Source organism: Mus caroli, unplaced genomic scaffold (genome assembly GCF_978045245.1).
Source record: "Mus caroli unplaced genomic scaffold, Mus_caroli_1 scaffold_13, whole genome shotgun sequence".
Lineage (NCBI taxonomy): Eukaryota > Metazoa > Chordata > Mammalia > Rodentia > Muridae > Mus > Mus caroli.
In genome coordinates, this window is record NW_028227268.1 from 77,125,512 (window position 1) to 77,146,456 (window position 20,945).

Sequence of the window (20,945 nt, forward strand, 5' to 3'; positions counted from 1 at the left end):
TAACCCAAAATGTCAGAGGAGGCCATGTGTCAAGGAAGGAAATCGTCCTTTCGTGACCAGACAGTAAACCACAAGCAAAACGGACTCGGGTGGGGTGCCGCTAAGGACTCAGACTTGGGAGCCCAGCAGGCTCTGGCCTCATTTCACTCCTCACATGGACTAGAAAGAGTGCCTATCTCATAGGAAGCTAGATGAGATAAAACCCATGGACGTTGTGTGTCCAAAGATGTCCTCGCTGCCAGAGCTGACCTATTGCTCCAGTGCTCAGTCTCAAGTGGCTTGGTGTGGCTGCTGACATCATGCCTTTCATCCTGGTGCTGTCTCTTAATTAACTAACTAATTAATTAATTTATATCCTGACTGCAGTTTCCCTTCCTCCTCCTCCCAGTCCTTCACTCCCACCCTCCTAGCCCCATCCACCCCTCCTCCTCGTCTCCTCAGAAAAGGGGAGGCCTCCATGGATACCAACTATCCTTGGCATATCAAGTAGCAGTAGGACTAGGTGCAGCTTCTCCTATTGAGGCTAGAAGAGGCAGCCCAGTAGGAGAAAGGTCCCAAAGGCAGGCAACAGGATCAGAGACAGCTTCTACTCCCACTGTTAGGAGTCCCACATGAAGACAAAGATGTACAACCATTACATATATGCAGAGGGCCTAGGTCGGTCCCGTGCAGGCTTCCCGGTTGGCGGTTCAGCCTCTGTGAACCTTTGTGGGCTCCACCCGGGTTCTTCTCGTTCCCAGCTGAGATTCAGGACAAGTTAGCTGTTCACTATGCTTAGTGTGCTCTCTGTAGATAATAAAGGTATGTACCCAGTATGGTAGACATGGGGGTTAAACAAACTGGATTTGGTCAGGACTTGGAACACTGCCTGGCTGGTGGCAAGCACTTCACAGTATTTCCATGGCTCAGGCAGTCAGGGTCCTTCTGACTCAGTTTTACTGTCATCTGAGGAGTCAACACCTTTTTTGATTTTATCATTATCACCACCATCACTACTATTATTGTTATACCCGTGTTGAGGTATTTTTTGACAAATAAAAATTGCAGGGCTGGTGAGAAGGCTCTTTGGGTAACAGCACAAGCCTGCTAACCTGGGTTGAGTCCCTAGGGACATGGTGGAAAAGGAGTTGTCCTCTGACTTTCTCATGAGTGCCGTGGCTTGCACACTCACACGCATATGCACACACAAGCATGTGTAAGAAAGCTGCATGTATTTAAGGTATACAATGTGATGACTTTATATGTCATAACATATACATACATATATATATATATATATATATATATATATATATTATGAAATGAGTACCATAAAGAAGCTAATTAATATACCCATACATCCCACATACTGGCACATACATATAGATTCCATCACTACATATATATATATATATATATATATATATATATATATACATACATACATGTGTGTATATATATATATATATGCCATCACTTTTGCACATAAACATTCAATCACAACTCTTATTATATAAACAGGTATGCTTATATAATTTTATTATATATGTATAAAGTTTATGAACGGTGATTTTGGAAAATATCTGCTTCTAAATGATTGGTCTTAGTTCGCTTCTCCCAGAACTATGTAAGAACAGAATTCATTTGGACTGCCAATCACTTCATTTCCTTCTTCCATTCAGCCTACCAATCCCCTGCCATCATCCATTCATGAGACTCAAATATGTACTGAACATTTAAGGGCTCCCGTCACCCACAGTGCCCAGCACAGATCAGACCTCTAAGTAAGGCAGTGATGAGTAGACCAGGAGGATAAAAGAAGGGGAGGAACTAAGTTCTCAGACCTTTCTTTGATACTTCCATCTCCCAAAGTGGCTTCCTCTGTGCCATCCGGAGTGTATCAACTCTGCCACATGTGGGTGCTGGCATCCCGGAAAGGCGGGCCCGGGAAACCCGCCCCCTCTCTCTTGCCCCTGGCACGGGCGGATGACTCGGTGGCTGGCACCCAGCTGCGGTCGCACCCCAGAAGGGCATGAGCCCCTGCCCCAGAGCTGATTCCCCATCGCCCGCCCGGTGTTGCCCAAGGCACAGGGTGACTCCTCCCCGAGAACCCTCCCCTTCGGGGCGCGCGTCACTCTCCCCACCCCTGGGTTCGGACCCTGGCGGCTTCCCGTGCAGGAGCCACGTTGGGACAAGTCACGGCAGCCTGCCCAGGAACCGCGGACCTCGGGCGCTGTCAGCCCAGGTCCCCATGGAGCTGCGGGTCGCCAACGCCAATGGCAGCTGCGAGAACGGTGCGTGCGGCTGTGCGGGGGACTTGGGCGGGTGCTGCGCTTCTCACCTTGTCCCCACCATCCTCACCATCTCCTCCTCACCTGCTGGGGCCGCAAAGCTAGGAACGGGGGAGGTCAGCAACATATTCCCACTCGGCTCCCAAACTGTCCTGAAGTTCCGAGTCTGGCGGAGATGTCACCTCCCCAGTGGCAGCTGCCGGGAGCTGAAGCAACAGAAAGAAGAAAAACAGAGCACACTGGGGCAGGTGGCCTGTGAAAGGGGTGGGATAGAAAACTCAGGAGTAGTGTTGGCTTGCTGCAGGCTAACTAGATAACCTGCTGACATCTTTCCATCATCTAAACCAGAGAGTAGAGGAACAGAGAGGCTCCCTAGTCCAAAATCACACAACACATTTTGAAAAGGGAGAGAAAGGACCTCAGACAGTGCTTAGGAAATACCCTCCATTTTCTGGAATATTCTTTAACTATGTAGACCTTGGTCCTTCCCTGAACTATATTCCATTTAGTTCCAGAAACAAACTCTAATATGATATGCAGGCAGTTGTTTTATCTTTTTTGTTGTTGTTATTGTTGTATTTAGACAAAGACTTGCTAAATTGTCCAGAATAGCTTAAAATGCGTGATTCTCCTGCCTCGGTTCCTCTCAGCCAGGAAATGCAAGCCTAAGTCACTGGGCTTCGATTTTATTTTTAAATTTACTTATTACTAGTGTGCATACATCTATGTGTATCTCTCTCTCTCTCTCTCTCTCTCTCTCTCTCTCTCTCTCTCTCTCTCTCTCTCTCTCGTGTGTGATGAATGATATATATTTATAGGCACAAGTGCCATCCTGAGGTTATGGAAGTCAGAGGACAAGCTGGAGAAGTGAGTTCGCTGCTTTTACATAAGTTCCAGGGCCAGAACTTTGGAGCAGGAGACTTCACCCAAGGAGCCATCTCCTCAGCCTTCAGCCTAGTTTTTAAAACATTTTGTTGATGTTGTTGTTTTTTATTCCTTTCATTTGTGTTCTTTTTTCTTTTTTTTTCTTTTGTTTTTGCATGTTGGAAACTGAACCCAGGGCCTCGTACGTGTTAGGAAAGTATACTAACAATGGCCTTCGTCCCCAGGACACAGAGTTGTAATTTCACTATGCCCATTCTAGAGATGTAGAAACAGAGGCTGCAGCAGGTCTAATAATTTGTGGCAGCTACCACGGTGGGGAATATGAACCGCCTCCTGGATTCAGACTCCTGAATCTATGTGGCTGTTGTTCTCTGTTCCATCTGGAACTTTCTCTACTTTCGTCCTGTCTTGGAAGTACAGCCTGTGTGATGCTCTGAGTCCCTAACTTCTGCCCTTCTTCAGCAAAGAGCTTGAAGCCTGCTCTTAGGTGTTGGCTGAACCTCAGTCTCCTAAGCAACCAGGCGGGCATTTTCAGCCTCACCCCTTATCCCAAGGCAGCAGACATCTCCGGTTCTAGAACATTTTAGAGAAAAAGATAAGGTATCCACTTTTCCCATGTGCACTCAGTCTGAATTGGGTTCCCTAGGCCATCAGCTCTCTCTGGTTATAGCTTCACTGTACTGGGAGAATTTGACTTCCATGGATGTGCTCAGGGGAACTGATTGGCTGAGGTGAGTCCTCTGGCTCCGCCCACTAGCAGTGAGATTGGGAAAAGCAGGGGAAAAGTGAGGGAACAGACATTACTGTCTGCATTTCCTGGGCTCAGGGAACTCCCCAGATGAGGCTCATGGGCAAGGATGCCCTGAGCTGGTGGAACAAGAGTGAGCCATGCAGAACCAGTCTGATTACGCATAGATGACCTCTTGTCTCACAGCAAAGCACATACACATTTCTTGGGATTTCGGTCCCAGCTTCAGCAAATCTGTTTTCTTTATGGGACTTCAATTTCCATAGCAAAACATAGGAGGGTCAGATGGGCTGTTTTGTTTTGTTTTTATTTTCCACTTTATCGCTTTAAAAAAAAAACCCAGCATACAGAATGGAGGGTCTTGCTGTGACAATTCCATACACATAAATAATTGTGCCTTGCTCACATTTGCTCCCCTTCTGCTTTCCGCCACCCTTTTTACCTCTCACTATTTTTTAATGAATGCCACCTTTTCCCTGTTCTGGTACCTGGTTTGGAACCTACGACATTGCTCATCCCAGGCTAGTGTGCAACCATTAAGATACGTCTGCTACTGAGCTACATCCAAGACCAGCTGGGTTTTCTAAAGGGCTCCTGTACCTGTTCTCCACAATTCTGGGGCACATTCAAAAGGTCAACTTTGGCTTTATTCTGTTCCACGAAAGATGCTATTCTGATGCAGATGTGCCACATCTCAAGCTCCATGGTCTTGGATTTGAGATCCATCCAGGCCCAGAGTAGGAACTCCAGCATGGTCTGAAAACTCTAGGCTTAGGTCCTTGGCACTGAGGTCTAGACTTTTGTAATACATGCTAGAGCTGAAACTCGCAGAAAGGCCAATAGCAAACATGATTGTGGGAACTGAGCAAACTGAGCAGTTTCAGGGCCAGGTCTGAGAGTGATCCAGCTGTTGCTGCCCCAAGGCTGGCATGACCAGAGAGACAAGCTTCCAGTGCAATCTCACAATCCCAGCTCTGACTGTTCCTCGGGAAGCTCCCGATTTCTTGACTGTTTGCAATAGTCAGATCTTAATTTATAGATCACAATGAAGAGGGATGGATCCTCAACATTCTTGCCCTGGGGGCAGCCTGTTTATCGGAGGTTGTGTGGTGGTACTGAGCTCAGCTATCACGTGGGCACAGGCTCTACTTTTGGCTTCACCTTTATTACCAGTCAGACAAAATCAGGGTGGTTACGGTCACAGGCACACCTTTATTACATTATCCTCTTAGGAAGATGATTGGACTCAATATCTCCCACTAAGGGGTTGGAAATGGTCATTGTGATTACATCACTGAATGGCTGTTAAGAGTCCTCGAGGTAAACTCTAGAACAGGGGCCATGTGCATGGTAGCTGGTAGAGTCTTGGTTAGGCCTTCTTATGTTTCACAGGATGTGTATAGCTTTGTGTGTCACTAAGGGTCGGCCCTTTGTTCCCAAGACTTCCCTTGATGTCTGTGCCAGTGAGACAGGAGGGAGACTGACTCTGGGACTTGAGGCAAGAATCAGACAAGAGCAACATGGCAAGACAGATCTGTATGGGACTTTGGGAACACTAATACAGTTGTGCCCTGAAAGAGTCCATAACTGCTGGCCCAGAAATAAGTCCTGGAATGGAAAGGTCCAGACCTCTGGAAGCTCACTTGTCAGTAGGTGGACCAGGGTTTGGGTGGACTCTCTGCGGGGTGACAGTCCCACTCCAACTAGAGCTGCATGAAGTTGTGAAGAAGCCCCTGAGTGAGCTTATGAGGTTACAGGAGAGCAAAAGCCGGGATGTCGAGAAAGGATCCCTGTGGGTGTGACAATAGCTGAGAGCTTAGCTGGGTCCCTACCTGGTATGGGAGGCTTCAGTACCACAGGTTGGAATTTTGAAGCCAGACAACCTGTGTATTAGTCAAGGTTTCCTAGAGCAACTGTGCCTCTAGGATGAATATATATTAAAATCATGTTTGAAATGAGCTTATGTAGCTGTAAGAACAACAGTTATATTACTCCCCTGGGGTTAAGAACTGGGTAGTTCCTTGGTCCCTGAGGCTTGGGGCCCGCAGAGCTCAGAGGACTTCCACACTAACTGTCTTACCCTGCAGAGCATAAGAACCTGCTGTTGCTCTCTCTGTCCATTGCGATTGGGTGACTCAGCTGTTCCAATCTGCTGCTCAAATCCTGGAGGGTTCTTCAGTGTGTGTGTGAAAATCTCAGAAATGCTGGCCCTGTCTTCTAGGAAGGAATCTGCTCTAGGAGGGTAAATTAGCGCTAAGCAAGAGGGAAGGCAGAGTGAGTGGACAAAGGGCCAGTAATCCTTCTGCTGTGCTCTCTTTTTAACCCAGGCTGCCACCTGAAGGTGCTGCCCACTTTGGGGGTGGAATTCCCACATCAGTTAAGACAATAGGACAAGTCCTCAGGTGACTCCCCACCTCCCCCCACCCCCAGGGAATTCACTGAAAGCTGACATTAAAACCAACCATCCTCTTCCTGTCCTTGAGCACGTAGACACACGGGCTCCATTTCTTTGTCTGTGGAATGGGGATTTTAAAAAGTCACCTATTTAGCTGGGCGGTGATGACCCATGCTTTTAGTCTCAGCACTTGGGAGGCACACGCAGACAGATTAGTGAGTTCGAGGCCAGCCTGGCCTACAGAGTGAGTTCCAGGACAGCCAGGGCTACACAGAGAAACCCTGTCTCGAAAAACAAACTAAAAAACCAAAAAAAAAAAAAAAAAAAGAAAAGAAAAAAGAAAAAAGAAAAAAGAAAAAAGAAAAAAGAAAGAAAGAAAGAGAGAGAGAGAGAGAGAGAGAGAAAAGAAAAAAGCAAAGTCACCTATTTGACAAGAGGTCCTAATATTTGCTAAGTCCATGCAAATGATGTCCCTGGTGAGAAAACGGCTAACAACACAGAGAATTGGAAATACACTTTTTTTTTCATTCCGGTCTGTGTCTGGGTGGAGGCCAGGAGCAGTGGATACGTGAAGTCCAAGTCAGAGATCAGTTCCTGCATCTCTACGCCATGTTCACATCCTCAATGTGACTCTTTCATGCTTCCCCTCCAGGCTCCATAGTCAGCCTCTACTGCTCCTCTCAGGAGGTCCTCTGTCAGATCGTGAGAGGCATCAGCCCTGAAGAGCCCTACAATGCCACCTTGATCACCTGGCAAGAGAGGGTCAGGAAGAAGTATGGCTTCTACATCGGTGTGGGCCTCGCCTTCCTCTCCTGCTTCCTCATTGGCACCAGTGTCATCCTTAAGAAGAAAGGCCTCATTCGGCTTGTGGCCACAGGGGCCACAAGGGCAGGTAGGCTCCTCAGGCTGGAGTGGATGGGCGAGGGACATCCGTGGTAGATGACTTCCATTTACAGGGATCCAGGCTACAATCTGAGGATGGGACCCCCTGTGGGCACTGGGGGCTCATTGTCAACCCTGCTGAGAATCCCCACTGCCAATAGCTGGAAGTCTTCCTTTACAATCCAGTATTTCCTGAGACTTCCATGATGTATGCGTTAGGGTAAAGACAGAGAAGCATCAGGATCAGACAGGAAAATCAGACACTCCCGGCTTAACCTTAGCTTGGATTCTTACCAGCCAGCCTGACTGGAAAGTCACACCTTCTGTGGAATGGGATCACAAATGCCCCAGCCCACATCAGGTCAGACTCTCAGGGACCCTCGCACATCCAGCCATACTGCAGCACAAGCGCCAAGTCTTGCTCATTTGGAAGACTGGGTGTGATTGCCTGAAATAATCCTTGGGAAAGGAAATCACACGTAAAGGAATTCGTGCCATTTGTTGAACTCATATCATTTATTGCTTACCTACTGTGTACTAGGGTGCAGTGACCTGGGGACACGGAGTCCTGCAGTACATCTGATCAAGTGAGAGAGACAGGAAATCGTCCTGTGGTGTCCTGAGTACCTTAATGGGGGTGGGGGGAGATACAGGTTGCTATGGGCAGACTTTGGAATATGCAAAGCTCAGATCTGGGTGCAGAAGGGAAATTTTCTATAAAAGTTGATTCTTAACACTAAGACCTGTATGATGTTGAGCCAGCAGGGAAATGGGACAGGGGACGAATCAGTGGTAGAAGGAGTAGCAGGTGTCAAGGCTCAGAGGTAAGACCTAGCTGAACATGAAATAGAAGGTAGCTCAGGATGACCAGGAAGGGCAGGGGCAGGTGAGCCAGCTCAACAGGGTTATGTAGACGTGGCCACAGAGTTTGCGTCTCATTTGAAATGGGAACACATTGAAACAGATCACATTCCTGATTTGCAAAGGGTTCCTGGATGCTCGGTAGAGACTGGATTAGCATCTTGGAGTAAAAGATGTGGGAGGATATTACCATGGGTGAGAGGATGGAAGTAGGGCAGTGGGGCTGGAGATGCACTCAGATTCCAGACATAGTTTGGGGAGGTAGAACTCACCTGCTTTGGGGAGGTTCCCTACCTCCCAGGGGAGGGTAGAAGGATGTGACTCAGGTTTCTGACTTGAGCAACCGGGAGATGATGGAGCACGGTATTTTATAATGAATACAGAGGGAGAAACAGGTTTGGGGAAGATGACCTGTTCTTGTTTGGACCTGTTCATCGCCTGACTCTTTCCCACGAGACACGGTGCTTTATAGATGCAGACTGTTCCAATTACAATTCAGCCTTCTTGATAGCTGTTAGTGGGGTCTTAGGCAAGAAATGTGGCTTTTTTTATTAGATATTTTCTTCATTTACATTTCAAATGCTATCCCGAAAGTCCCCTATACCCTCCCCCCGCCCCGTTCCCCAAGCCACCCACTCCCGTTTCCTAGCCCTTCCTAGCCCTGACATTTCCCTATATTGGGGCATATAATCTTCGCAAGACCAAGGGCCTCTCCTCCCAATGATGTGTTTTTATATACCCCAATTTCCTCATCTATAAAATAGACAACGAACAGCACTAGTTTGGCAGGCATGGTAGTGCATGGCACCTATCCTAGCTTGCATTTTATTGCTGTGATAAAAACACACTATGAGCAAAAGCAACTTGCGGGAGGAAACAACCCATGCCAAAAGGAAGCCAGGCAGGAACTGAAGCAGAGGCTATAGAACAGGCTACTTAACTGGCCTGATCCTCATGGTTAGCTCAGTGTGCTTTTTTTCAGACACCACAGGGACTACCTTCCCAGGGACGGTATCAGCTACAGTAGCTGGACTCCCATATCAAACATTAATCAAGAAATGTTCCACAGACTTGCCTACAGACCAATTTGTTTGAGGCAGGGACCACTACTGAAGGCCCCTGCTTCCAGATTGCTCTAGCATTTCAAGTGAACAAAACACTAACCAACATAGTACCATCCCAGCAGAGATCGAGCAGCAAGGATCATGAGGTCCAAGCCAGCCTACACTACATAGTGAGTTCATACATATGATCTCTCTAAGCTACTATCAAGGTTGTCTAGAGTCATGGAACTTATGGAATGTTCTCTATATTAAGGGAATTTATTGGAATGACTTACAGTTTGCAGTCCAACTAACCCAACAATGGGCAGCTGTGGATGGGAAGTCCAAGAACTTTGTAGTTTCTCAGTCCCACAAGGCTAGGTGTCTCAGATGGCCTTCTGTATAAGATGGAATCCTGAAGAAGTAGGTTCCAACAGATGTGCTGGCAAGTAAATGCAAGCAGGTGGAGAAGAGCGAACCCTTTCTTTTCCCAATGTCCTTATGTAGGCCTCCAGCAGAAGGTATGGCCCAGATTAAAAGTGTATACCACCACGCCTGGACTTGGAACTTGCTCTGTCCCAGGATGGCCTTGAACTCAGAGATGTGCTTGCCTCTGTCTTCTGGGATTAAAGGTGTGTACTAACTTGCTTGGGCCTAAATGTTTCCTGGCCACTATGCCTCAAGATCTGGATCAAAAGCGTGTGTCATTCCCATGTCAAGATCCTGATCAAAAACCTGTGTCTTCCAGACTCAAGTTCTGGATCATAGGTGTGCCCTTCATCTCTGGATTGGAGTTCATTCCATCCAGATGTAGTCAAGTTGGCAACCAGGAATAGCCATCACATCTACATAGTTACCTACCTTCCCTGGTAAAATAAAAAGAGGGGGATAGAGGGGCTCAGCAGTTAGGTGGGAGAACGCTTGTTTAGCGTGTGCAAGGTTCCTGGTTGGAACATCACCCTTGATAAATAAAGAGGAAGGAGATGAATAGTGTCTGAATAGTTATTCAGACACCGTGTACAAGGTGCGCGTGTCTTACATAAAATGCTCAAAAACAAAAGTGTTGGGGTTAAGATTTGTTATTCATGAGCAAGCCAAGGGAAGCAAGCCAGTAAGTAACATCCCTCCATAGCCTCTGCCTCAGCTCCTGCTTCCTGACCTGCTTGAGTTCCAGTCCTGACTTCCTTGGTGATGAACAGCAGTATGGAAGTGTAAGCTGAATAAACCCTTTCCTCAAAAAAAAAAAAAAAAAAGATTTGTTAGTCATATTTAGGAGTATTTTGAATATGCATGAGATATCTTGAGGATGGGACTCAAGTCTGAAAGTAAAACTCCTTATGTCCCCTGTATACCTTTCACAAAGAGCCGAAGGTGATTTTACATCGCTGGCTAATAACCTTGAGCATGAAAATGAATTTAATGCAATGGGATTTTCTATCCCAGGTGTTATTTTAGTACTCAAATGGATTGGGATTTTGAGGCATTTTACTTTAGGGGATTTTAGACCAGGGATGCTCAGCTGAGCTGTAACATTTTTAGAAAGAGTCATGTCATTAGCTCTAGTACCCAGATCAGCATTACCTAAATAAGCTGGTGGGTCAAGCTGGGCCCATCATGTATTCCAGCATGAACAACTGGACTGGAGCTATAACTCAGTTGGCAGAGTGATAACCTGGCTTGTACAAGGCCCCGGGTACCACCTCAGCATCACATAAAATCAGGCGTGGTACCTGCCTGTGATCTAAGTACTTGAGAGATAGAAGCAGGAGAATCAAAAATTCAGGGTTATCCTTGGCTATATATGGAGATCTAGGCCATCCTGGACACAAGAGACTGTGTCTCAAGGAGGAAAAGAAGAAAATAAGAAATCCGGGAGATGCAGGAATACAGTTGGAGCAAGGGTCATTGCTGCCCTTCGTTCATTCTACACAAGTGTTTGACAGACTAGTGACCTTGAGGGGAAAAAAAATGTCTGCTTACACTCATTGGATAACAGAGCAAGTGTGCTTAACCAATCATTCAGAAAGATAGCTTCCTTAGAGCCTGCCCTGCTCTAATCTACTGACTCACAGTCTTCTGAGCGTACAGCTTCTAGGGTAAAATGCATTTAACATGGCTGGGGAATAAACCTTTTAAGGACCTGGTAAGAGCAAAAGAACTTGTGTTTAGAAAAATCAGCATTCTAAAAACAGCAACTTCTTTCACGGAATGGTCTCAGGTCTTTCCACGACCGTCATCATCATCGTGGGGGCTAATGCTGTTAAGCACTGGCTAAGCTGTGCACTCTGAACAAAGCACACACCGCTCTTGATGCTTCTATTGCAACTAGGGAAAACAGCGGAGGATAAGCAGATGAGCTTAAGTGATAAGAAGGGGAATGGTCACCTCAAGGAGAAACAATGGATATTAGAGGCCAGACTGGCACCTCTGGGAAGCAGTGGAGACCTCCAGGGTGGGTGTGAATCCAGGCAAACACAAGAGGAGAGCATTCTGTACACAGGGAGACACAGGCAAAGAGCTTGGAGCAGGAAAGCGCTCATCATTCTTGAATAGGAAGAGAATAGCAGGAGTGTTTGCGGAGGTGGACAGGACAAAGCCTCTGCTTGTCTCCATAAGGATTAGGCCTTTATCTTATGAGTAAGTAGAAGACACTGAGCAGCTATACAGAGAAAAGTGGGTACAATTTGCACTTTTCTTTTCTTTCTTTTTTTGGAGGTTACAGGATTTCTCTGTGTAGCCCTGGCTGTCCTGGAACTTACTCTGTAGACCAGGCTGGCCTTGAACTCAGAAATCCACCTGCCTCTGCCTCCCAAGTGCTGGGATTAAAGGCGTGCGCCACCACAGCCCAGTGCAATTTGCACTTTTCAAAACCACTGGTTGCTATGCAAGAATCAAGTTACTACCGGAATAAGTATAGAGTCACAGTAACTTGTAACGAAGCCATTGCTTCTCCTGAACAGACGTGATGGAGTAGGAGGTGGCAGTGGTGTGCTTTTTGGTGACAGAATGAGCCATACAGACTAGATGCAAAGGAAGGGTGAGAAGGGCCTCTGGTTTCTCCACGTGTCATTTACTGAGATTCATTTAGCGAGTAGCAGAGGTACAATGCTTTGTGTTTAGGGCAGAGACTTGGATATCTGTGAAAGATGCGACAGATGCTGAATGAGTAGTTAGACACACAGCTGGATTCAAACAACAAGTCCAAGCCGCAGGGCACTGGATGTAGATATAAGAAGCAAATTCTGGGGGACAGTTAAGGGAGTCAAGACATAACCCCCACAAACTGTCACCAACTTCTAACTTTGCATCTATTCCCTTCTACAGTGAATGGAGGCTACGGCTACCTGAAGGACCCAATGTGGTGGGCTGGAATGGCTACCAGTAAGTGGCTTCTTTCACTACTAAGAACAGTGATCTACTGATAGCTGGGATGGAGATGAAGGGGAGGGCAAGATGAAATGGTTCTGTCTCTGTTATAGACACTGGGAGCCAAGGCCAACTTCCTTGGGAAAATCTTGCCTCTGCAGACAACATCTTACTCTGTGCAATCACTTTTCTCAGCTCTAAAGGAGGCCCCTTCCATGAAGATAACGATACAGGTGCAGAAGCTTGGAGTGTAGCTCATGTGGGAGAGCATTTGCCTAGCACGCACAAAGCCCTCAGTTCAATCCTAAGTGCTACATAAAACAAGCGCGGTGAACGTGCCTGTCATCCCAGCACTCCAGAGGTGGAGGCGGAAGGAGCAGAGGTTCAAAGTCACCCTCAATTACGTAGCAAATTCAAGGCCAGGCTGAGATATAGGAAACCCTGTCTCAGTTTATTTTTTAATGACTACCCGTGTATTCTTTCAGCTACTACTGAAATACAGGGCACTGGTCACACTTTCTCTTGGACACAGTCATGGGTCTCCATCTGTAGACTTTGGGAACCCAAAGTAACTTCCCTATTCCATGCAATTAAGAGCTCCGCCCACTTTGAGCATGGATGCCCTGCTACTTTGTTCCTGCCCACCCATATACATGCAAAGACCAGAGGAAGAAGTCAGGTGCTTTCAACTTTAATTTTTGAAACAGGGTTTCTCACTAAACATGAGGTTCCCCATTGTTGCTAGGCTGGCCGGCCAATAAGTTTTGTCTCCACCCTACCATGCTGGAGCTACAGGCACACTCAGCCATGACTGGGTTTTACATGGGTACTGAGGATTTGAACTTAGGTCTTCTTGCTTACACAGCAAGCGACCTTAACCACTGAGACATCTTCTTAACCCCCAAAGCCCAATTCTTCTAGGTAGAAAATAACATCAATACTCATCCAAATAGGGTTTTAATCCTTACCTTGGGCAGAGCTATCCCACTCACCATCTCCCTGCACACAGGAGAGATGGAAACGGTTCTGTAGGCAAGGGCAGACTAGAGGCTCAGATAAATGGAAAGTATTCTTGACTCTTTGGTGGTTCAGCCATCTCTAAGCCTCCTGTCTTAGACTATTGCCTTAGTTTGGTTTTTCTTGCTGTGATAGAACACTGACCCAGAGCAACTCCAGGAGGAGAGGGTTCGGTTGACTTACAGGCTTCTGTAAAGTTACCATAGGTCTGTCCCTCACTGAGGGAAGCCAAGGCAAGAACTCAGAAACTAAGAGACCATAGAGGAGTGTTCCCTATTGGTGTACTTCTCTTAGCTCACTCACTTCATGTTCTTATAAATCCCAGGGCCACTTGCTAAGATGTGCAGTCGAGACAATGTCCCCACAGACTTGCCTTCAGGCCAGCCTGGTGGGGCGCTTTCCTTCTCAGATGAGAGTAGCTTATGCCAAATTGATGAAAACAGTAACAACAACAACAACGACGACAACAAAACGACTAATCAACACAACTGTCCACAGTTCCCCAAGTAAAGAATAGTTCATGGACCAAGTGGTACTCAAAGAATGCAAAGTTTCTTTAATACCTGATTTTCTAGAACTTATTTTAAAGATAGACATGAAGACATGTCAGCCTGTGATACACACTTTACAGAGTACGTACTGAAAGCTAAAGGACATCCAAAACATGGCAGCTTCTCAGGTCACTGTGAGCTTAGGACTTGGGCCTTGCCACCTTTATAGTACAGTGGGAGAACACAGAGTCTGGGTCTGACCTTGTCTCCAAGGAGACAGCATCCGGATGGGATCTAAGGGAGTGCTGGTCTTGGGTTTTAGTTTGCAGTTGAACTGACCGACGCCATCTCTGCCCAGATTCATCTGGAATGGACGTGGTGCCTTGGAGTTACACTGGCCTCTTTTCCCCTCTAATTTCCTAGTGTCTGCTGGAGAAGTTGCCAACTTCGGGGCCTACGCGTTTGCACCTGCGACGGTTGTCACACCGCTGGGAGCACTGAGCGTCCTCATAAGGTCACTGTCTCCTCTTTTGACACCTCTTTCCTGTTTTCAATTTGTTGAGACCTGAATTTACCAGAGTGAGAGCATCAACCCCAAACTGGTCCAGACCTGGGAAGAAGACCATGCTATTCAGAGCTCCAGGCCCTAAGACTGATGGCTGCCATGGGCCTCAGTATCCCCTCAATGAACTAAGAACATGAGCCCTAGTGTTCTTTGGTTTATAGTGTACATGTAGTATATGTATACGGAAATACGTGTGCATCACTGCCTGGACCTCACCAATTGGCTAGTCTGGAGCTCACCAATTAATTGGTTAGGCTGACTGGCCAATCAGCTCAGGAATCCTCTGGTCTCTGCCTCACCAGCACAAGGATTATAGGCACAAACCAGCACAGCTAGTTTTTAGGTGTGTCCTGGGGATTTGAACTCAGGTCCTCATGCTTGTCATTTTCCCAGGCCCAAGTCCTAATCCATACCTAAACCTTAGCAGTTATGGATTCAAAAGTCTCGGACTCAAGCCTTAATTCACTCATATGCAAAAGAGAACGCTAATGATACACACCCAGAGTGCTAAATGGGGCTACAACATAGTGAATGGATTTAGAAAAAAAAAAAAAAAAAAAACTAGCTCCAAGCAACCACGGCTACAATTTACAGAGGAAAACTACCCATTAAATCGTCCGAGTATAATCCGTGTACTAACTCACTTAATCCTTCCATTTGTTCCCAAGACCCAGAGGGTTTAAGTACTTTGGCCTAAGTAACTTTCTAGCAAGTTCTACTTGACCTATTTCTTTTCCTTGGGTGGTAGAGCAACCCCTTTTCTACTTGCGTATGGCAATATGAAGACTGTTACCAGGCCACGCTCCACCCTATGCAGGATAATCCCCCGCCAGATGTGAGCAGCTGTGCTATATACTATGTTGCCTCTCATTAAAGACTTAGCAAACAACAATTTTAAAACTTAAAGATGGTAGAGCTGGTGACATAGGAGTATTCACCTAGTGTGCCTGGGTTTGACTGCTAACATCCCCAAACAATAAAATAATTACGCCTAAGCATTTGTGCCTCTCATCACCCCATTTCTCTCAAGCTATGGACATAGGAACTTCTGTGGGGGTCCTTAAGCCACATCTGCAGGGTACTCTCATTTAGGAGCTACCTCTGGAGCTCCGGTAAACCGCAGCCAACCACACCTGGCACCCATAATATCTTCTGTGTTGTTTCACTTGGTGATAATTTCGCAACATTTACAATTGTGAAGCAAGTAGATTTCCGACTCTTCAGTGCACAACTGGCCTGACTGGTGTCTTTGTTCAGTAGAAGTGATTCCCAAATCTGACATGCTTACAAATTCCCACTCCTGGGATGTTTTGAGAGGCATGGGATTTTTAACTGCTTGGTGCCTGTGTGAAGTAGTTGGGGCTTGCTTCTCCAGCCTTGCCTAATTTGCATATAGTCCTAGGACCACCTACTCAGGGATGGCACCGCCCACAGGAACTGAGCGGTCCAAATCACATAAATCAAGAAAATGTCCCACAGGCTTGCCTACAAGCCAAGACTTTTTGATGTTACCTAGGTCCCAGGACAACCAATACCTTTTTAGTGTGAACTAATGCTGCCTTCATAATGCAAGTGAGCTCATGGCTCATTGGCAGCCTGCTCAGTCCCCCTTTTTCTTCCCTTACCTAGACAATCAGATAGAACAGAAATGATATCACCAAGGAGCTAGAAGGATTTTACTCAGGAAAGATTCTAGAAAGCATAAAAGTTCTCTTTAACATAGAGGAAAACTCACAAGCTTTGTAATAAGATCAAAGTATTGCTCAAAACCTGCCTTTGCCACTTACCGGTCAAAGGACTTTGCTGAATCATTTAAACTTCTATGAGCTCACTTTTCTTATCTCTAAACTGGGAGCAGTATATGTTAATTCAGAGTTGCCAGGTTGACTCTAACACAGGACTTATTAAGAAATTCATGGCCCCAAACATAGTGTTTGTGATTGTTGTTGTGGTGATTTATATTGGCATATGCAAGTGAAAGAAAAGTAGATTCATATTCTATGACCCAAGGAACAGAAATGGAACAAGGAACAGAAATTGACAGAAAATGTATGTGGGGTACATAGTGTGAACCCACAATGTACTCATTTGGCTTGCTTCATGCAACCAGATGCATACAAGCCATGGTTGAAAAACATCTCCTAGCAATACTGCCGAACAATAGGTTCAGTCAATGGGGAGTCAGACAAGAGTACTTTGAAAGGCTCTTTCAACTTTTGTCTTTGTTTGCTTTTTATTGCTATGATGAGACATCATTATCAAAGGTAACTTGGAGAGGAAGGGATTTATTGGGCTTACATATTGCATCGTGGAGGAAAGCCAAGAACTTAGAGGCAGAAACTAAAGCAGAAGCCATATAGGAGCTTGCTCCTCTTGGCTTGTAAAATTTGCTTTCTTATACACCCCAGGACTGTCCAGGGATGGTACTGCCCACAGTTCATCCATATCAATCAAGAAAATGCCCTCCAACGCTTGTCTACAGGCCAATCTGATGGGGCATTTGCTGAACTGAGTTCACCTCTTCTCAGATTACTTTAGCTGTGTCAACTTGACAATAGACCAACCAAGGAGATCTATGCATATTTCTGCTTGTCCAGCACACATTACAATCCCTAGAAGTGTGTTTTGAAAGGTTTGGGGTTAGACAGAGGGAATCTAGGAAGCCTTCTACAGAGAGAAGTGAGTTCTGGACTGTTGTTCTCCATAAGTGTTCACTCAACCCCCAGTGTGTCTTTTGTGGGGCCGGGATAGGCACCCCCTTCAATCCCTCTCTCCCATCCCCCTATACAGTGCCATCTTCTCCTCCTACTGCCTGGGAGAGAGCCTGAATCTACTGGGGAAACTGGGCTGTGTGATCTGTATGGCTGGCAGCACAGTGATGGTCATACATGCCCCCAAAGAGGAGAAGGTCACCACTGTTGCAGAGATGGCTTCCAAGATGAAAGACACAGGTAGGTTTCAAGCACTGGGTTTGCAGAAAACACAAGGGGATGAATTGTGTATAGAGTAATTGGGCTCTGGCCATCTTCAGACTGCCCCCTTGAGGAAAAGATGAACAACAGAGAGGAAGCTGGACGGTACCTGCTTGCAAGGCTTCCTGGATTGATGTAAATATGTAGTATTTATCATTTATCATGTGCCAGGCATGTCTCTAAATACACATTATTTTTTATTATAAAACATTTTATGCAAGATGATGCATCAGCTCATAGAACAGCTCTTCAAGATAAAAGGAATCCCATTGTTTGGTGCTTTTTTTTTTTTTTTACAAATGGGGAAACTAATGTCTAAAGAGTTTAGTAACTTGCATGTTACTAAAAAGGGTTACTATAAGGTCTGAGGCTGGGACTAGAACCCACCTCTGTTGGGCCCTAGATACTCTTGAGTCCTTTGCTGAATAACTTGTGCCCATCCTTCCTGAAGGGTTCATCGTCTTTGCTGTCCTTCTGGTGGTGTCTTGCCTCATCCTCATCTTCATTGTTGCCCCGCGTTACGGGCAAAGGAATATCCTCATTTACATCATCATCTGCTCTGTGATCGGATCCTTCTCCGTGACTGCTGTCAAGGGGCTTGGTGTCACCATTAGGAACTTCTTCCAGGGCTTACCAGTTGTGCGGCACCCTCTCCCCTACATCCTGTCCCTCATCCTGGGACTTTCCATCATCATCCAGGTCAACTTCCTCAACAGGGCACTGGATATTTTCAACACCTCATTGGTCTTCCCCATCTACTACGTTTTCTTCACCACGGTGGTGGTGGCCTCCTCCATCGTCCTCTTCAAGGAGTGGTACACCATGTCTGCTGTGGACATTGTGGGCACCCTGTCTGGCTTCGTTACCATCATCCTGGGTGTTTTCATGCTTCACGCTTTCAAGGATTTGGACATCAACCAAATCAGCTTGCCCCACACGCACAAAAACCCAACTCCAGCTCCCACCCCAGAGCCCACGGTTATTAAATTAGAAGACAAGAATGTCCTTGTGGATAACATAGAACTTGCCAGCACACCATCACCCCAACAGAAGCCCAAAGTATTTGTGACCGATTCTTAAAGCCTGGAATGCATGAGTAAGAGGAGGCAGCCAATGGTCCAGCCTGACCTCTCCAGTTCAAACTACCTGGTTACTTTCAGCACATCTGTTGCCGAGGGCTAGTTTCTGTTTTTGAGATATTCATTTATACCTCACTGCTGTTCCTAGAAGAAGAAGAAAAACCCCTACCCAGTAAGGTAGGGGGCAGGACTTCCTGGAGATACAGCCTTGGTGACTAAATCCACAAGTTTCTGTTAGAGCCAGCAAGTCCCCAGAGCCTCTTCCCTCTGGGTCCCTCAACACCACCATGTTGTTGATAGAATTTGACCTGCTGAATGTAGCCCAGCTCAAGAACTTCCCTCAGCTATTGGTCATCGGGAACTCCTTCACACCAATTAGCCTGTCAGGCTGGACTTCTCAGTCCTTAGCCCGGGAATGGAGCTTGTGGGGGAATGCAGAGCAATCTGCATGCCTCGTCATGCCAAGGTGTGTAGCACATGCTAAGTAGCCTGGTGTTTCTTGTAGACAGAAGCAAGACCCCAGCTGACCTTCTTACTGTGAATACCACCTGATGTCTCAGGGAAGTTTCAACTGGCCCATTCTCCAAGCACTTGAGGTCACATCTTGTTGTCTGTGCCCCCAGTGGCAGGCACCACTACCCTTCCCTCTCTCTTCCCATCCCAAGACAAGCCTTAGAACCAACAGCAGGGGATGCCTCCTAGTCCAGCTCCGCTGTTCAAACCCATGTTCACCTAGCAGCCTCTGGGAAGAGAACAGCAGTGTGCTGTCACGATGGAATTTAGCAGAATGCAATTTCTTTGCATCAAGAAATTGACCATGATATGACTTGGGGATGAGGGGGAGAATATAAGACACAATGTCATGGTTGTCTGAATGGAGTCATGGGCTCTATGGAAACCTGGACGTAATGTTTGGCCTGACTCAGATCCAAGCAAGGACCAGACCTGTGGGGAAATTTCCTAGCTGTATCTAGTGGAATTGGATTAGAATCCCAATAATCAAATGGGAATGCAGGCTTGACATAGCCTTGTTGGCCCAACTGGAACTGAGTTTATCTCCATTGACAACCTAGCTGCCCACACTGGAAACAGCATGCCATAAGTCCTCCAGCATCACCTGCTCTTAGGGCCACTTTTGGTGACCTTATATTTGGCCAGAAGCAGTCAGAGAATAGCAGCTGGAGATAGATAGAGAGAGAGAGAGAGAGAGAGAGAGAGAGAGAGAGAGAGAGAGAGAGAGAGACAGAGAGATCCTTTCTTCCAGTTCTTACAGCTGTGAAAGTGTAGGCTTGACACAAGGAGCATAAGAGAGTGAAGTTAGGAGCCAGTTTGTGGGGAAGGGGAAACTTGATCTTCAGTGTACGTAGCACTGTCAAAATCCTTGCCTACATCCTGTATTTGAATCTGATCCCTTAAGTATAACCACACCCAGGTCAAACTGTTTCTGGCCTTGGACAAGGTCTTAGGGCAGATCAACACTCTGGGCCCTATAACTTCCACCTCCAATCCCCAGTATTTTCATGAATGTGGGTTTCTGACTGTGACTGAAATCAATGCAACACACTGGATCTTGGGGGGGGGGTAGTAAACTGAAGGTTCTGAGAATGTGGGCTCTGAAGTCAGTAATAAAGACTTCAGAATGTGTTTACTTGACAAATGTCCTGACCTTCCATGCACGCGGAGCAAATTCACTCCACTGGTTCCTCTCACATACTGGGATGCCAGTCCCTGATCTCCAAAGCAAAGCCCTCCTGTGTCTTCCAAGATCTGCCCTCACTCAAGCAGGGAAGGTTGCTGTATTTCTTAGTACCATTCACATAGAGGCTATGACCTTACTAGGAGCCAGGCATGTGGCAAAAAGCATATGAAATACGAAGGATGATGCTTTCTTAGCATTTACATGAGGGTTCAATGAGGGGACTATCTTAGGGTTTTATTGCTGTGAAGAGAGACCATGACCATGACAACTCTTATAAAGGAAAACATTTCACTGGAGCTGGATTAGAGTTCAGAGGTCTACTCTATCATTGTCATGGAGAGAAGCATGGCAGCACACAGGCAGGCCTGGTGCTGGAGAGGTAGCTCAGGGTTCTACATTTGGACCCCAAGCATCAGGAAGAGACACTGAGTCTGGCTTGAGCTTCTGAAACCTTAAAGCCCACCCCCAGTGACATACTTCCTGCAACAAGGCCACATCCACTCCAACAAGGCCACGCCTCCGTTAATGCCTCTCCTTATGATTCTATGGGGGCCATTTTCATTCAGACCTACACAGTAAAGCTCCTGTGGTTATTAATAATCTTAGAAAACCTCAAAACAGAGGCTGGGAGGAAATGGGTAAGTTGGTGAGAGACCAGCAGTCTCCACACAG

The 20,945-nt window shown here is 46.5% G+C and overlaps 1 protein-coding gene across 2 annotated transcripts; it reads left to right on the forward strand.

Moving 5' to 3' along the window:
- Positions 1-2,184: 2,184 nt before the first annotated feature.
- Nipal4 (NIPA like domain containing 4) lies at positions 2,185-20,216 on the forward strand. 2 transcript variants are annotated; one of them, XM_021178104.3, is made up of 6 exons: positions 2,185-2,273; positions 6,951-7,190; positions 12,409-12,465; positions 14,382-14,472; positions 17,314-17,474; positions 17,947-20,216. In XM_021178104.3, the coding sequence occupies exons 1-6, from the start codon at positions 2,231-2,233 to the stop codon at positions 18,573-18,575; spliced, it is 1,221 nt and encodes a 406-aa protein (XP_021033763.1). In that variant the 5' UTR covers positions 2,185-2,230; the 3' UTR covers positions 18,576-20,216. The 2 variants fall into 2 exon arrangements, with proteins under 2 accessions (XP_021033763.1, XP_085685429.1); XM_085829303.1 differs by lacking the exons at positions 2,185-2,273; positions 6,951-7,190 and adding an exon at positions 9,618-9,716.
- The last annotated feature ends 729 nt before the right edge of the window (positions 20,217-20,945 follow it).

Excerpts from the sequence above, each read along its gene's own strand:
- Nipal4 (XM_021178104.3), top strand. The coding sequence starts at position 2,231 with ATGGAGCTGCGGGTCGCCAACGCCAATGGCAGCTGCGAGAACG. Across the intron at positions 7,191-12,408 it reads CACAGGGGCCACAAGGGCAG|TGAATGGAGGCTACGGCTAC; the intron begins GTAGGCTCCTCA and ends TCCCTTCTACAG. Across the intron at positions 12,466-14,381 it reads GTGGGCTGGAATGGCTACCA|TGTCTGCTGGAGAAGTTGCC; the intron begins GTAAGTGGCTTC and ends CTAATTTCCTAG.